The sequence below is a fragment of the Mastigoproctus giganteus genome, chromosome 3 (assembly GCF_048544385.1).
Source record: "Mastigoproctus giganteus isolate SK-2022 chromosome 3, ASM4854438v1, whole genome shotgun sequence".
Taxonomy (NCBI): Eukaryota; Metazoa; Arthropoda; class Arachnida; order Uropygi; family Thelyphonidae; genus Mastigoproctus; species Mastigoproctus giganteus.
Genome location: NC_143577.1, coordinates 15209411 through 15228521, shown reverse-complemented (window position 1 = coordinate 15228521; position 19111 = coordinate 15209411). Strand labels below are relative to the sequence as shown.

Here is a 19111-nt window from a genome sequence, read left to right as displayed (position 1 = left end):
ATTATATATAATATTTTTGTGCTAATTACAATGGCATCTGAGTGTAGTACTAGTGATAAAAAAAGGAGTCGTAAGCCTCTTACTTTACATGCCAATTTAGAAATGATTAAACTAAGTGAGCAAGGTATGTCTATGGCTGAGATAGGCTGTAAGCTAGGTTTGGCTTGCCAAACATTTAGTACAATTGTGAACGCTAAGGAGAAAGTGTTGAAGGAAATTAGAAGTGCTACACCAGTGAACACTAAAGTTATAAGAAAACATGATAGCCTTATTGCTGACAGAAAAACTTTTACTGAAATGGATTGGACATCAAACTAGTCACAATGTGCCTTTAAGCTGAGCCATCATCCAGGACAAGGCCCTAAATCTCATCTCTTCAATGCTATGAAGGCTGAGAGAGGTGAGGAAGTTGCTGAGGATAAATTTGAAGCTAGCAGAGTCTAGTTTAATAGGTTTAAGGAAAGAAGCCATCTCCACAACATCAAAGTGCAAGGTGAAGCAGCTAGTGCTGATACAGTATTTGCAGAAAGTTATTCATGTGAGCTTTCTAAGATCATCGAAGAGCATTAGCATTAGCATTAGTAGAGGCATTTGATGCAAGAAAGCAAGCTTATGCAGCATCAGCCAAAAAAAAACAAGAAAGTAAAATAAATAAATAAAAAATAACCACTTCCACTTCACCCTTCTGTTCGTTTGAAATACCTGTCCAGCTGAGCCTTAAACTTATTTAGGCTATCAACTTCCACGACAAGGGACGGAAGTCTGTTCCACCTACCAACCACCCGCTGGCTAAAGGCAAATTTCCACACATCTATCCTACATCTGTCTTTCCTCAATTTGAATTTATGCCCTCTCAGGTGATTATTCTGAGCAAGAGGAAGAATCCCATCAGCATTGAGCATGCTCAAACCATTCAAGGCTTTGTACACCTCTATCAGATCACCTCGCTGGTGCCTAGTCTCCAGACACTGTAATTCGCAAAACTTAAGCCTTTCTTCGTAAGAGCACCCCTTTGTTCCATTCACTAATCTTGTTGCTCTCCTCTGTACCCGTTCCAGCAGCTCTACATCCTTCTTGAAATGAGGCCTCCAGGCCTGTATACAGTACTCTAGGTGTGGCCTGACCATTGCCTTATACAAGGGAATAATCACCTCCTTATCCCTGCTAGAAAAATTCCTATATATCATCGACAATACACCATGAGCTACTCTTGCAGCCCATCTGCACTGCTCAGAGAACTTCATATCTGCCTGCACAACCACCCCCAGGTCCCTTTCATTCTCTACCACTGTCAGTGTAGTACCACAGAGTTGATACGTTGCTCTGGGGTTGCTGTTTCCCATATGTAGTACTTTACATTTGTCAATGTTAAACTTCATTTGCCACCTCTCAGCCCATCTGCTCAACCTTTCCAGATCCTGTTGCAGCAGCATAGTGTCAGTAGTGTCCTTGACAACCCTGCCAACCTTCGTATCGTCTGCAAACTTGGACATTAAGCTTGATATACCATCATCAATATCATTTATAAATACAGAGAACAATAAAGGACCCAATACTGAACCCTGAGGGACTCCACTAATAACATTAGTCCACGATGAGCAGTGTCCATTGATTACCACTCTCTGTCTTCTCGCCCTCAACCACCCCTTTATCCATAGCAGCAATTTGCCTCCAATGCCACACTGCTCCAATTTGTGCAGCAGTCTTCCATGTGCAACAGTATCAAAAGCCTTTCTAAGATCCAAGTATATAATATCAAAGTTATTCCCTGCATCCAGTTCTTTTGTGACTGCATCATAGTATCCAATCAAAGTGGTCAGGCAAGACTTCCCCTTAACAAAACCATGCTGTGTCCGAGCTATAACTGAAGTCTTGTCTAGATGATCCTGCAGTGCTTCTTTAACCAGTGCCTCCATTAATTTTCCGGGAACAGAAGTTAAACTCACAGGTCTATAATTACTTGTGTCAAGAGGGTGGATATACTAAGCAGCGGATTTTCAACACTGAGGAAACGGCCCTATATTGGAAGACGATGCTGTCTAGGACTTTTATTGCTAAAGAGAAGTCAATACCCAGCTTCAAAGCTGCAAAATACAGGCTAACTCTTTTGTTAGGGGCTAATGCAGCTGGTGATTGCAAGTTAAAACCTGTGATGATTTATCACTCAAAAAATCGTAGGGCCCTAAAGAACTATGCAAAAGCTAGCCTCCCTGTTTATTATAAATCTAATTCAAAAGCTTGGATGACTGAAGATCTTTTCTCAAATTGGTTTATGGACTGTTTTAAGCCTACAGTTGAGACTTATTGTAAGGAAAAGAAAATTTATTTTAAGATTCTACTTCTTGCAGACAATGCCCCTGGCCATCCTAGAGCTCTAATTGGTTTGTACAAGGTGATAAATGTTATTTTTCTACCTGCAAATACAACTTCGTTGCTACAGCTTATGGATCAAGGTGTCATTGCAGCGTTTAAATCATATTACTTAAGAAGAAGAATTTTTGCTACGGCTATGAATGTTTTAGACAGTGATACAGTAGCTGGGCATAAACAAAATAAATTAAAAGCATTTTGGAAAGGCTTCATGATTTTGGATGGTATAAAAACCATTAGTGATGCATGGGAGGAAGTTAAAGAAACAACATTGAAAGGTACTTGGAGAAGCTAATTCCTACACTTATGGACGATTTTGAAGGCTTTGAGAATTCAGTGAAGGAAGTCACTACAAATGTTGTGGAAATGGCAAGGGAATTAGAAGTCGAGCCTGAGGATGTGGCAGAATTGCTTGTCTCTCATGATGAGACCCTAACGGACGAAGATCTTTTTCTGATTGAAGAGCAAAGAAGGATGTTTTATGAAGAGGAGTCCCATCCTGATAATATTCCTGCTATCCCTAGAGAAATGACCACTGAGGAATTGGAAGAAGCTATCAAATGTATAGAAATGGGGATGGTAGCTTTTGAGAGAATTGATCCAAATATTGAAAGAAGTTCTAAAATGAATGCAAGACATTGCATGCTATAAAGAAATTCTAAGGGAAAGGAGACGGAAATTAATGAGGCAAAGTTAATTGTTTTCCTACTTTACGAAAGTACCATCGCAGCCTACAACATCAACAGCTAGCCCTGAACAGTCTTCACCAGCAACACAAATCCCTGCAAGAGCTTCAAACAAGTTTCCATTGTCAAAACTAATGATTCGTTAATGAGAGTTAGATGATGAAAATGTGCCATCTTCTTCATCCTCTCTACAATAAATATATTAATTTTTTTTCAAATTTACATTTGTCAATCACTATAAGCTAAGGGTGAAAATATTAACGTAAGTAGTGTGTGTACTGTATATTCATTTGATTTTTGTATCGTTTTTGAGGCCTAGCTCTGTTCCTCACTTAATATATGATAGTTTAAACATGTTATTAGGCTTTTATATGAATTCGCAAGCGAAAAAAAGGTCATGTTCCACTTTTCGGCAGGGGTCTGGAACCTAACCTGCCGTATGGGTGGGCCCTATTATAGTAACTTCCCTCTAATGCCACACTGCTCCAGTTTATATAACAATCATAAATTGTTGTATAAACTGGATTTCAAGACTTTACTAAGTGCAGGTAGCCCTCGGTTTAAGACGGGGTTCTGTTCCTGAAGGAACTGTTGCAAAAAAAAAAAAAAAAAAAAAAAAAATTGGCGTGAAATAAACCTAATTATATAATATAAGTCAATGAGTTATGTTCCAGGCCTCCTCTGAAAATTGACATACTGGGGACTGAATCCTCAACTGCAGACTTCATCAGAGCAGTAAAATCTCTGAATTATGCCCCTGCAGTGATCTTTTTTTTGACACTGGCGTAATGCAGAGATTTTACTACTCTGATGAAGTCCCCAGTTGAGGATCTTCCCTTTTTTGAAGAAAATATGCAGTGTTGACTGTTGAGATTTCCTCTTTCTTTCTTTATTGAATGAGGATTATTCTCCTCTTTTTCTTTCTTTATTGAATGAGGATAATTATCCTCCTCTACAATGGCTTGAAACTCAGCACCTGCACTTGCCTACCTTTCTCTAACTGCCCATATGTAATTCTTCAATCTTCTCTCAGTAAAAATCTTAGCAGCTCAATTTTTTTTTGGCGTGATGGCTGTTGATGGCCTCCACGAGCAAGGGTCATCATCTCAAAATTAGTTTTCCCATATTCATTGAACAAATTAAAAACTGTTTTAATTGATGGTATTTGATTCCCTAAAGCATTTACTAACCTTTCATTGGATTGTTTAGCAGTTAGATTCAATTTAAAATCATAGAAAATCGTGGCAAGTAAACTTTGATGATTAATCTCCAAAAAAAAAACAAGCACCTTGTCAACAAAATTGCACCCTCCAACAGTAACTATATCAAGGATTTTTATGCAGCTTGGCATTTAAGGTAAATAAAGAACATTGATTTTAATGGTACTATTTATTTTTATTATTTAACATCGATTGCAAAATTTCTGGCATCACCCTTGTATATTTATTTATATTTGTTCGTTTGTGCAGAAATTGTTATAAGATAAATGTCATTGTTCTAGGAATCTGTCAGAGGGCTTGTATTTAAGTTTTTTAAACAAGGAATTTTAATTTTATTTCTTTATTTAAACGTGTATACATTAGATGCTCATTTCAATTTCTTTCTCTTCAAATCTATGCAAAGCAAAAATCAGTCTAATTTTCTTTAATTTCACGTGCCTTGTTTATTATCTATTATATTGTCCTCACTTAAGATTTTATTTTAACATCTTGTAGGGACAGAGTAGTAGCAGTATTTGTCCAAGGACCAGCATGGCAGTTCAAAGGTTGGCCGTGGGGTGGAAATCCAGTAGAAATATTTTCTAAAAGTGAGCACACTTTAATAATTTATCGTTATTTTTTTAGAGTTTTTTTTATAGTGATCTCAAACAGGTTGTTACTGATCAATACACCACAGATGGGTTTATTTGTTGTAAACCAGAAGAACCTTGTCAACATAAGGCCTGAATTTCTTTAGATTTAATTTTCATAATATTTGAAGGAAAGTTGTTTCAAACAACAGAAATAGAAGAAATAAATGTGGAAAAAAAAAGTTACTTTGGTGAGTTGTTGAACTGTGACTAGGTGCTAGGCAGGTAATGCATGAGTTCCAACTCTTTTTAGAAGAAAGGTAGAATTATAGATGCCATTTCAGAAGAACAGTTAAGTACGTATCCATCATCCAAGAAAATGTTCACTCCATCAGACAATGTTGCATGTCCATACCAAGCTGTATAAAGTAAATTGTCAATGGTATGAATGTTTGTGTTTGTGCAAGTGCAGTTCAGAAAGCGAATGGGTCAACAGTGAGACATAAACTGACCTTGAACTTGGTATGTAATTTGCAGCAGATGTATCAGTATAAACAAGACGCCACTGCCTTGTTTGTATTCAGAGCACAGCAGAAGTGTCCTGCTCAGGTAACACATAGCATTACTACAGTGTATCAAAATGGCCTTTTTGGTATACTAATGCCTGTATAGAGTTTGCCCTGAAACTGTAGACCTTATGGTAACTATCAACTTCAGAAAGACCTGCTTTGCTATCATCTTAGGATATCCGAAGCTGGATAGTGCTCATGTTGAGTTATTGTAACTATTTGCAGTCCCAACACCACTGCTACCTTCTAATGAAGAAATTGGTAATTTTGTGATATTTAACCTCCTTGTCAGACTATCTTGCTGATATTCTGTCGTCATAAAGGCAATGTAAAAGTTTAACAGTTATATACAGGGTCATCGAAAAAAGGTGTCCGTGATTTCCCTTTTAATTATCTTCAGAAATATTTGATTGATTGCTGTGATCTTAGCAGCAAACAGTGTGGTAACTCACTAAGTTTTATTTGACACCTCAACAATGACCTTGGCTGTGCCATGAGTGTGTGCAGAATGACTCCTACACACTCTGCCTCAGTCATTGTCAATAAGATGGCCACCATATAACAGAAAGCGCAGTGTGGGCTGTGGTACAATGTCAATGCTGATGTCGGTATTGATGTTGCACTGTTATTACAGATTTAAATTCAGCGTACCACAACACACACTGTGCTTTCTGTTGTACAGTGGCCATCTTACTAACACTGACTGAGGTGGGGCACGTAAGAGTTATTCTGTGCACACTCATGGTGCAGCCAAGGTCATTGTTGAGGTGTCAAATAAAACTTAGTCAGTTACCACACTGTTTGCTGCTAAGATCATAGCAATTGATCAACTATTTCCGAAGATAATTAAAAGTGAAATCATGGACACTTTTTCAATGACCCTGTATAAAAAATTAAATATAATATTTTTAAGCATTTGATTTAGACAAACAACGACATTCTTTGACATGGAAATGTATTACTGAAGCATTTTATTCTGTGATCCATAAAGCTGAAATGAGAAAATTCAATAATATAAAAATATTATTGCAGACTATGTTTCTACAGTCTAAATAAGTGTTGGTGCTGCGATCTACCAATTATATTGGTAGATCATCTTAATGCAAAACTGTTATGAATAAGAATTATTAAAAGATGCATCCTGACAGCAATTAAGAGACTGTAAACATCAAAGAAAACCAAAAACATCCATCCAACAGCAGTCCTATCTCTTGAAACAGTTTGTTGATGTGACAGGCTGACAGGGGCTAAAAATATTTTTGCAGTGAGCCAAATGACAGTACACAACAATGGTATGAAAAAGAATTTGGAATGCCCATTGCTTTGGACCCAGTCGTGGATAGGATATAGCAGTACAGTTCACTCTTGTTAGTTAAAATTCAGAAACTGTGGATACAGTGGGCACAGGAACATTGGCATTTGAGGAGTTGAAAAAGGTTGCTTGGTCTGAAGCTGGTTTATTGGGACAGTAATACAAATCAGTGGACCTATTATACTAGGTATAACAACTAATAGTGGAAGTGGAATGGCATGGAGAGTTTTTCTTTTCTTGGCACCAGAATCAAGGACAGTAAATTCCCTGGTACTGATGTATCAACACCTCAATGCCACAGCCTACTTTGATCAGGTGAGCATTTTTGCTGACTAGGTGCATCCCTTCATTCTCACAGTTTGTCTAATAATGGTACTTCTAGCAGTATGGTGAACCATGCCACAGGGTAAAGATTGTGTGGAAATAGTTTTTGGTGATTGAGAGTGCCTTTGCTAACCTTACACTAAATCTCAATTCTATTAAGCATCTGTGGGATGAAGTGTAATGAGCCATTCATAGTAGGAATCTTCCACCATTGAATGAGGGAGCTTCTGAATGTCATCATATCTGTGTGGATCAGCATTCCTGTGATATGCTAGTCTTTGAAAAGGGAAATATTTAGCAAAATGCATAAAATAAAAACAGTCACAAAATGTGTTTTTGCAGAAAATCTTTGTATTATACAAAAAAAAAAAAAAAAAAAAAATGATCAAAATTTAGAATCATCAGAAATAAGAATATTAAGGAAGATAATTGGAACTAATAGATGGATTCAGGCCAAGACCATATTACAAATCAATCAAAGATATGCGAAGCAAAAAGAATAGTTAATAGACCTGGAGGCAGAGACCAGGAGTAAAATGAATTGATGGTATCAAGCAAGCAATAGAAGAAACTGCTCAGCCTGGCCAGATCTGAAGATATAATAGGAAATAAGCATGAAGGAAAATACTGTAGAACCCGGATAAGAAGTTTTCCAAAGGACTGGAGGTTTAGAACTTCTTATTTGGGAAAACATCTTAGAAGGGAAAATTACCTAAGGGTATGAAATGTTAATTATACCAATAAAAATGAAAAGATACACATGCATAAGTTTAAGGTGATTTTTAAGTACTATTTCAGAATTTATAAATATTTTACTCTGCCTGTGGGAAACATTTTTAAACTAAGGATTTCTAATTGCTTAGCATTCTGTTCATTAAACTCAAGTTGGAAGAGTGAGTTCCTTTGGAGTTTCAACACACCTTAAATGGTCACAATTACAATAACACAGAGCAACAATCCACTAAGTAATTCAGAAATGTTCACAACCATCAGGACTTTTAACATGGTCTACGTATCCAGTTATGGATATCGATGAAACAATTGCAATGTCACTTCCATTTTATCAAAATGTTTATACTAAAAAAGGTTTTAGTGCTGAAAGCCTCAGACTACTGAAAATTCACTAATTGAACAAGTTAGTGCCAAGCATCATTTTAGTTCGTAGTAAACTACCGAAGTAGGTGAAATGCAGTGGTGGCTCGTGACTGTGATGTATGGAGGTGCCACTTAAAACTTACATTAAATTGCCTTGGTTATAAGACATTAGACATAGATGGTAATAATAATAAGCAACTTAAAAATACTACAAAACATTAACTGGGCACTTACCATTAACAGACTTGGATAATCTCAAAATTTTATTTAAAAATAAAATCCATTCTTCGGTTTTTATTTGTTGAAAATAGATTAATAACTTTTTCATTCAAGTTTGGTGCTGCACTGTTCAAATCAGCCCTGCTCGCTTTGCAGTTCCTTTGACTCATTTTATCACCTCTAAAAAATGCGTATTGGCAACCTGTCAACTAGGCATTGACTCAACACTGGGGCCAAAATGTGGAACAGTGTAGTGCACAGTTCCCTATTGTTCAACTTCAAAGTTGAAAGCGATTTCATGTTTTTATTCGTTTATTATTGAAATGATTGATATATGTGGGACCTGTTAATAAAAATATTCATTGCATTGCATTGTTCTTCACAAAATTGAAGAGAAGTAATCCACCTTTAACGCCACACTGCTCCAATTTTTACAGCAGTCTTTTGTGCAACAGTATCAAATGCTTTCCTAAAATCAAAGTATAAATATCAGAATTATTATTTGCATCCAATTCCTTTGTTACTGTATTATAATATCCAATCAGATTGGTCAGACAGGATTGCCCCTTAACAAATGCATGCTCTGACTGCAGCATAAGTTCATTCCTGTCTAGGTAATCCTCCATTTTACTTACTTAGCCAGAGACCCCATTATTTTCGCTTGAATAGCCTGCAATTACTTATGACACCTTTTGATCCCTCTTTGTGAATTGAGGATGCATTTTACGCATCTCCAGTGCACCTCTTACACCTCTCCTAAATCCAAAGATGCCCTCATAATTATGGCCAAGGTTTGCTAACCTCCTTTGCTGCTTTTCTTAATATAATTGGATAAATCCCATCCACCCCAGGCACCTTTTGTTGAGCTTCAACAATTCCTCTACCACTTTTCTCTCAGTTATCACAAAATCATTTAGCTCCTTATTAGATTCTGATGAACTTCTGGAATTCTCCTCAATAAAGGACTTATGTATGAATGCAGATGAAAAATACCTATTGAATTTGTTAGCAACTTGAGCAGGATCATCAATACTTAAACCATTGTTGTTAAGTCGACCAATGTGATTCAACCTCTTCCTTCTACCTTCTGTTAATATCAGTGAAGTTTTTGCTGCATTTCTTGGCATTTTTTTCCAGAGATGTTTTGTAATCTGCCTTAGCTTGCCTAACCTCTTTTGCAACTTGATTATAGATGACTTTATGTCTACCATAGGCTTTTGTATCACCAGATAATTTATATGCATCCAATGCATTTTTAGTAGCATCTACAATTACTTCCCTGATTGCTTCCCATTTACCATTTGCTGCTGGTAACATCATCAGATGGTCCCACTGTATAGAATTTTATTTTAGACTAGTCTTTACTTTAATGGTTTGAAGTGAACATTGGTGAAAATTTAACTCAGAGAAACTAAAATAAAGGCTTTTAAAACTACTACCTGACTATTCATTTCATTAATACCATAAATAACTTAATTTTTATTGAATATTGGGATCTCCAAAAATTAAGAGAATTTATCCAGATATAAATATAAAAAATATAACCATAATAAACTAAGTGTAGTAACAATAATGGATCATTTCATTAATGCTACATACAGTCAAATTTGGTTATAGCATCATTGAGAGGATCACAATATTCTTAATATAGCCAATATAGCCATTTTCGAGATGAGACCAAAACAGCATTGTGTGTTTCTATTAATGAGACTATTTTTATTTTTGGAGAGATGTTATTGTGTAAGGACATCCTATTCTTACTGAAGGTAAGTTGGGGAAGTTGATTTAAGAAATTAATAGTGAATGAATATGAAAAATTAGCACGACTCCCAAGAAGCAGGTTCATATAACACCATAAGTCAAGTATTTTTCATCAGTAAAACAAACAAAAAAAAAAAAAAAAACAGTGAACTGTATAGGTCTTTGGGCACTGATTTCAAATCTGGTTTTGGTTTTTGTCTAGCATGTGTCATTTTCGAGATGAGACCGATTACATGAGCATAATAAGCCTGATTACCACTCACCTATTCAGCCAACCTACATGAATATAATTAGTATTTATTTATTATTTTATATTTATTAATATACCATTAATATACCTTTCATATTATGTAATTTAATTATTTGATTATAAATTGTTTCTGGTATGATCTGGTAAATTACCGAAATGCATTCATTATCATGCTACATGGTGATTATCTGTGGATTAATTTTTGAAATGAACTGCTCTTTTACCACATGTCCAGGATCCTGGAACATACCTACAGTTATACTTTAAAAATGTAATTGTAACCAATGTCACATATTTTGTAATGAAATCATCTGATTTAACTTGTACTTTATGGATATTATCAGTAGTAATATTATGGGAACTACATGCACTATGAAAAAAAACCAAGAACATATTTGAAATCAGTGTGCGAAATTGGTTTAGAAAAGATGTATTTACATTTCTGATGAGGGAGGGTTCATTTTGTTGACCAGTGTTATTGTTCAGTTGATGGTCAAACATACTATGTCTCAAGAACTTCTTTTTATGGGTGATTGTTTGTTTGTTATTTGGTTTTTAGGAGCATTAGCAACTAAGGCCATATTGCTCCGGAGATATGCGGCGGTTATTCCCTGGCCTTTCTGCATCCTGTGTATTTGGTGGTCACGGGCTCGAACCCCAGTCTAATCAAGAAGCGTGTGCTACGCACTGCTGCTCCTGCCCACCTGGCTACAGAGGCCCCGTGTATGGGTGAAGAAAGAACTGGAAGAGCAAAAGTGAATTTAATGCTGCCAAAACAAATTGGCATTACCTATTGGCTAAGCACTGTATGATAATTTTGCAAAATCAGCAGTCTGTGCCAATAGCAATACATGCCTACTTTTTCCATAATGAATGACCTATCATAAATTGCTTGCTGATAATAAGGAGCTGCCTATGTTATTGCAAGCAATGTTTAGTGCCCAATCTTAGTTTTATATGGCATCTGAGACATGCATATATACAGTAGATGACTATTCAAAATAATACTGTGGACAATGAATGAATGATTTTTACAACCTAAAATCTACATTGTTTGTCAGTTCACTGGAAAGTTTGACTTTTATAGCAGAGGTGTGCATTTGAAATGATGTTATAACCAAAGTAAAGGTGCATAATTTATATGCAGATGTTTTAACTGACTTAATTGGCATGTTAGCCACTTGTTTTTACCTAAATTGCTTTAAGTGAATTTGATTGCATATTGTTTTCATTGTTTTTCAAACCATTTTTCAGTATATCATTCAGATTTAAAAAAAAAAATATATATAGAAACTTATAAAAGACTATCATTATGTAAAAACCTTTAAAGTAGTGCTTTTCAATTGTAATATTTAATCCAAAATAACTTAATATTTTCACGCCATTGTGTATATGAAAACTATGCAAAATGTCCTGTGCTATTTATAAGAACTATGTTTTTCTTTGTGGCATAATCCCCAGTAAAAGAAAAGAAAAAAAAAAAAAAAAAACTTTGGAAAGTAATTAATCTTATTTGATCTTAATGATTTTCTTAAGTCTACTATCAGTTATGTATGCTTGTAGAAATGTAATATATACAGCATTTTCCATCAATACTAAAAAAAAGCCAACTTTTTGTTTTAATTCATTAAGTATTAATATCAGTATTTATTTTCTTATTTGCACCTTCTTTAATAGTTTGTCCCTCCCAGCAAAATGTAAAATTCTTTATAAATATCAAAAAAAGAAGTAATATGCAATTAATAATAATAATAAAAAAAAAGAATTACGCTATAATTTCAATATTAACTGTGTTAGTTAAAATTATTGATAACTTGGAAAACTTACTTTGGAAGCTGAACTACCAAGTTTATTTATTTTTTATTTTTTTTTATTTCAGTTAAAGCATTCCACTTGAAATGGGATGAAATGAAACTGGATACAAATGTCAGTAAATGGGATGTACACGTCATTCAGTTAAGTAAGTCAAAAAGACATTTGGATAGAGCTAACCTTTTGAAATTTTGGGAAGTACTAGATAGGTAAGTTAAAGCTTAAAATCTAGTCTTTTTTGGGAAGTAATTAGTCACACTAATTAGTATTATATGAGCTATTACTAAAATTAATTAAAATGTATACATGTCAGTGTTTCTGTTTCTGCTGGAAGATTTGGGATATTCATGTCTTTTGCAGTTTTTGTAACATTAAAGTTTTGTTTTTTTAATGTTTTGAAAATTATGCAGATATACATAAGTAAATAAAATGTAACATAGTTATATTTTATTTATTAATGTGGCTGTCATAGCTACTTAAAATGTAACAATTGATGATGTAACCAACAGATTGTCAGCTTTTAAGGGAATAAATGAACATTATTATTGATATAAAGTGCACATAACCTGATGATTTGTTAAATAAATGCTGAAAAAATTCTATGAATTTTTTCAGCATTTCATGTCTAAAAATTCATGTGTCAGCAATTGTGCACAGAATAATAGTCACTCCTGTTCTGTCTGTGCAGAACTTTTGAAAGCCTTGTGATTAACCCAAAATCTGAGGGGCTATCCAAGGCTTTTGGGGAAAATTTTTATCAGTGGGGCCCACACTTGTAGGTAGAAGGAATCGTATAGAGACTGAATACATTTGAACAGAGTTGGTGTAAGAATTTTTGCCAATATCATTGAGGATGCTTTAAGAGTTTGGGGAAACTGATAGTTTGGGTGGAGGAATGTAGATGGGCATTTATCTGATGATGAGTCAAAGTAATGTTTGTACACATCTCAGGAACTCTTGTTTGTGGCCACACCAACTATTTGCAAGGATGCTGAGAATAGCAAAATATTTATGTGGGGTTCTATTAGGATTGCAACAATAAAGACATCGTCCAAAAGATAACACTGGATCACATGCGAAGAAGAATCAAAACATTTTTTCTCCTGCTGATGAAATCATCAGACCATGTAAGAAGGAAAAAATTTGATGTGGTTGAGATGACTCATCAGGATTTTCTTTCCACAAAACCATTAGAAGATTCCATCACTAACAGAAAGAAAACAATTATGAGATTATCACTCAACTGGCTCAATATCAATATACAGTGGATTAAATTAAAGAGGTCGAAACCACTAATTATACAATTCAAATGAAAGTTTAACAAAGATATAGAGTTTGATTCAATAAATATTATAAAATTCCAAGCAGGTAGATCATCAATACTGAAAAACATAGACCAGCCCTTGTTATATCCTTCTGGTAGATCTGTAACAAAAGAAAAGGCATGATGGATGCATCTGACATTGAAGATATTATTTATGTTGATAATGATATAATATAATGAAAACAATAATAATAATAAAACATTTCCTATATCGATTTTCTGTTGAAAGTTCCATAATAAATAATGTTATAATGAATTTTTTCATATTTATTTTTTCTGCAATTTCAATATTTTAAGTTGCCAAATCGATTAACTCCGTAAGTTTATAGAAAATTCATAAAAACACGAACAAATTTTTTTGATAACTGTATTTCTTCGATTCTATGATGCCATTGATTGTAAGACTCACCTTAATTTCAGTACTACCAACAGAAAAAAAGCTTTGATTCTAAGAAAAAAAAAATAAATAAAATAAAATAAAATTAAATGCTAAAATATATCTGATAAATATTTTTATTATAATAGAATTCAATTTACTAACAACAATAGTATTTATCAGTAGGTATGTTATTAATCACTTCCTTCTGAATCTTCTGAGCTGTAGATATCCGCATCTGAATCAATATCAGCTTCTACTTCACATTCAGAGTTTGATTCTTCTGAACCATCGAGAGCATTGGTGATGCAACATCTTTTAAATGAGTGCTGTACTATTCTTTCTGGGATTAGCTTCCAAGCTGTTGATACCCATTCTGCCAATTTTGATGCCGACGCTTTCTTAATTTTTCCGGAAGGTGTCAGTGGAAGGTTGTTAGTCAACAGCCAGGATTCATATTCCTTTCTCGAGTAATCCTTAAATGGTTTGTTGACTGAAATGTTGAGTGGCTACAGTTGGCTAGTCATGCCACCAGGAATCACAACCAAGTCACCATGTTTTTGTATGATTTTATTTTTGACCTGTTCGGACAAATGTCCACGAAATGCATCAAGTACTAGCATGCTAGGTGGGTTACGAAGATTTCCAGGACATCTATTCCATGCAACATTTAATTAGTCTTCTGTAAGCTCTGCCGACGTCCATCCATTTTTTTGTGCACGCAAAATAACATCTTTCGGAAAAATTTCATTCTTTGGTATGGTTTTTCAATTTAAAATTAAATATGGTGGCAAATTTCGACAATCAGCGGTGATGCATAGCATCACCGCTGATTGTCGAAATTTGCTTAGCATAGCATAGCATCACCGCTGATGGTCGAAATTTGCATCACAGTGATACAATGCTTTTTGTAATTTTGGTCGAAATTTGCATCACAGTGATACACTGATGGTCGAAATAGCATCACAGTGATACACTGCTTTTCGTAGCCCATGCTTATAATCTTGATTTCTTTAGCACCTTTAGTGTTGACTGTGTAATTTCGAGGCATAACGAAGAAGACGTGGTGTCACACAGATATAAGGAATGCAGAACTGGAATTTGGGGAGTACAATGTCTACAGAAAGGATAGGAAGGGAGGAGGGGTTATGCTATTAGTTAAGAAACACATAAAATCCAAGGAAGTGAAGCTAGCCGACATCGCTGAACAGTGCAGTGTCGAGTCAGTTTGGTATGACATAAGCATTGGGAGATTAAAATTGAGAGCAGGAGTGTGCTATAGGCCTAATGACTCTGATGAGTATAATAAGAAACTGTATAGGGAAATAGAGTGGGCCAGTAAATCAGAGAGTCTTATAATGGTGGATTTTAATTTCCCAGATATTGACTGGAATTTGTGGGTTGGTCACTCACACACAAGCAAGGCTTTTGTGGATTTATTGGATGATTGTTTTCTACATCAGCATGTTCGGGAGGCAACTAGAGGGAGGACAGCAATACCCTTGATTTGATTATCAGTAGTGATTCTTCATGCATTAAGAATCTGCAGATAGAGGAACCACTAGGTGGCAGTGATCAGTGTACTGAAGTGGGATTTACTCAGCGGTAACTACCATCAGGGGTAAAGGGACGGGTTATTGCTTTCGTAAAGGCGACTATGATGGTCTGAGACGGTATTTAAATTCTATACAGTGGGATCAACTGATGATGTTACCAACAGCAAATTCAAAATGGGAAGCATTCAAAGAACTTATCTTGGAAGCTAATAGGCTTTACGTACCAACTAAGAAATATTGTTCAAGGTTTAGACCTAAATGGATGTCAGATGAACTAATGAGACATATGGCAAAGAAGAAAAATGCATGGGATACATATAAATTAATGGAATTTGGAAAATTCCATTAATTTATGACATGGAAGCCTATGATAGATATAAGCTGGTCTGTAACCAAGTTACAAAGGAGGTTAGGCAGGCGAAGGCAGATTATGAGAAATATTTGGCAAGGGATGCAAAGAGTTCATTACTTATGTAAACTTTAGAAGGAATGGGATGAATCAGATTGGTCCACTTGATGTTGATGGTTCAACTGTTGATGATCCTGCTCAGGTAGCTGAGCAGGATCATCAACTATGAATATTTTGCATCGACATTCACACATGAGGAGTTATTCAGCGAGGGGAATGCCAGAGGTGTATTCAACTCTGGCAGTAAGCTAGATAATCTTGTAATAACTGAGAGTAAAGTGGAGGAGAAATTGTTGAACACAAGAAAGGCACCTGGGGTGGATGGAATCTATCCAGTTATATTAAAGGAGGCAGCAAAATAAGTAAGCAAACCCTTAGCCATAATTATGAGACCTTCCTTGGACTCAGGGGAGGTACCCACAGACTGGAGATGTGCGAATGTGACCCTAATTCACAAAGGAGGATCAAAGGCTGAAAAAGTAATTATAGACCCGTGAGTTTAACTTCTGTTCCAGGAAAATTAATGGAGGCACTGGTTAAAGAAGCACTGCAGGATCATCTAGACAAGACTTCAGTTATAGCTCGGACACAGCATGGTTTTGTTAAGGGGAAGTCTTGTCTGACCAATTCGATTGGATACAATGATGCAGTCACAAAAGAACTGGATGCAGGTTTTGATACTGTTGCACATGGAAGACTGCTGCAAAAACTGGAGGCAAATTGCTGCTATGGATAAAGGGGTGGTTGAGGAGGAGAAGACAGAGTGGTAATCAATGGACACTGCTCATCGTGGACTAATGTTATTAGTGGAGTCCCTCAGGGTTCAGTGTTGGGTCCATTATTGTTTTCTATATTTATAAATAATATTGATGATGGTATATCAAGCTTAATGTCCAAGTTTGCAGACAATACAAAGGTTGGCAGGGTTGTTAAGGACACTACTGACGCTATGCTGCTGCAACAGGATCTGGAAAGGTTGAGCAGATGGGCTGAGAGGTGGCAAATGAAGTTTAACATTGACAAATGTAAAGTACTACATATGTGAAACAGCAACCCCAGAGCAATGTATCAACTCTGGTACTGCACTGACAGTGGTAGAGAATGAAAAGGACCTAGAGGTAATTGTGCAGGCAGATATGAAGTTCTCTGAGCAGTGCAGACGGGATGCAAGAGTAGCTCATGGTGTCTTGTCAATGATATACAGGAATTTTTCTAGCAGGGATAAGATGATTATTCCCTTGAATAAGGCAATGGTCAGGCCACACCTTGAGTACTGTATACAGGTCTGGAGGCCTCATTTCAAGAAGGATGTAGAGCTGCTGGAACGAGTACAGAGAAGGGCAACAAGATTAGTGAATGGAACAAAGGGGTGCTCTTATGAAGAAAGGCTTAAGTTTTGCAAATTACAGTGTCTGGAGACTAGGCTCCGGCGAGGTGATCTGATAGAGGTGTATAAAGCCTTGAATAGTTTGAGCATGCTCAATGCTGATGGGATTCTTCCTCTGGCTCAGAATAATCACCTGAGAGGGCATAAATTCAAATTGAGGAAAGACAGATGTAGGATAGATGTGCAGAAATTTTCCTTTAGGCAGCGGGTAGTTGGTTGGTGGAACAGACTTCCATCCTTTGTTGTGGGAGTTGATAGTCTAAATAAATTTAAGGCTCAGCTGGACAGGTATTTCGAACGAATGAAGGGGTGAAGTGGAAGTGGTTTTTTTTTTTTTTTTTTTTTTTTTTGGCTGATGCTGAATAAGCTTGCTTTCTTGCATCATATGTCTCTACTAATGCTAAGACCAGGCCCTGTAAAGCACTTGGTTGTTGCTTTGCATGAAAATATGGAATTATGGTCATTTCTTCACTAATGTCAAAATGTCGATCTGCAGCTCTATTTCCATGTTCTTTTGCATACATAATAACTTTTCGCTTCAATGCTGCTTTGTAATGCAATTTTTTGATAACATTTTAATGTGCTATAAGGGATCAAAATGAACGAAATACAGTAACTCCACTTCTTACGTACTTTCGAAGATACAAACAAAACTTCCTAGTTTTTGCTGAGTATTTCAATCTATAATGAAATCACAGAGTAACATCTTACTTCTCTGTGAATGAAATAACGGTGGCTTCACATTTCAAAAGGGCGTGAAATCACCCATGCAACTTTATTCTCCAATGGAATTGGAGAATGTGATAGTGGCCAAACTTGGAGGCGGGGTTTCCACATGAAAACAAAACGTGTGGTGCCATGTGCAAAGTGCAGGAAAATTTGGGGGAAAAAAAAAAAAAAAAAAACTGCAGTTGTAAGATGCCATCAGTTCTAAGATGCACCCCGTTTTTAGAGACGTTTATGGGAGAAAAGGTGCGTGTTAGGATCAAAGAAATACGGCATTTATTTTTTTATGTATTTTATATCTTGTAATATAAAACTTAGATCTTAAATAATATGCTATACAATATTTGTTGGTGCATATATTTCAAGCTAAATTTTAAAAAAACAATATTTATAACTTCATCAATTTTCTTTACTTTTTATTTCATGTATTTGATGGGTTCTTAGTGGCTCAATTAACCGTTTATTGTTACTTTAAGGAATACTGTTTCATATATCTTTCATTTTACACTTTTCCTTTCTTTTTTAATGCAGTTTTATGGTGAAACATAAACATCATCTCCGATTTTGAGGTTCGCACCTATCTTGAAACCTGACCTTGACCCTGACATACCAGAAAAATGAAACACGGAAGTGTTCATCTCGGCAAATGGTGGAGAGTGCTTCCGATCGATGTTTTTCCAGGCTGTCTCATGCAGTTCAATAGCTACACAATTTTACTTGTATCCCTGGTTAGACCTAGTGACATTGGGATCCTGCTGTTGGCCTGTATGTGGAGTTTCTTATTTTATTGTAGAAAAATCTCACTGGTTTATATTTCTAAGCATGTACATAGCTATTTTGCTGGTGTAAGAAGAAAAGTTTTCATAAATATCTAGTTATACATAGATATTTGAGATGAAACGTGACTTTTGATGTAAATAAATACAAATTTCCTGGTTGTGCTTGTAATTCCTTTTAATAAATGACATACTTTTCACATTTACAATTCAACTAAGGATAAGAATCATTAGAGAGGCTTTATTAAAGATAGTGGGACCAAAGTTATGATTTAAAAGCAATCCTTATATATATAAACAAGAGGCTAGGAATGCATTTGGCATTCTGTCTATAACATGGATAGTCTATACAAGATGATGGCAAGAATGC

General features: G+C 35.6%; 1 protein-coding gene across 1 annotated transcript in view; it reads left to right on the top strand.

The window, feature by feature from the left end:
* hyx (cell division cycle 73 hyrax) overlaps nucleotides 1-18902 on the top strand; it is a 157580-nt gene extending 138678 nt beyond the window's left edge. The window contains exons 12-14 of the mRNA XM_090370078.1: nucleotides 4772-4863; nucleotides 12255-12396; nucleotides 18497-18902. Of these exons, the coding sequence (XP_090226204.1) occupies nucleotides 4772-4863; nucleotides 12255-12396; nucleotides 18497-18533 (271 nt within the window). The 3' untranslated portion in view covers nucleotides 18534-18902. The remainder of the gene's footprint in view (nucleotides 1-4771; nucleotides 4864-12254; nucleotides 12397-18496) is intronic.
* The last annotated feature ends 209 nt before the right edge of the window (nucleotides 18903-19111 follow it).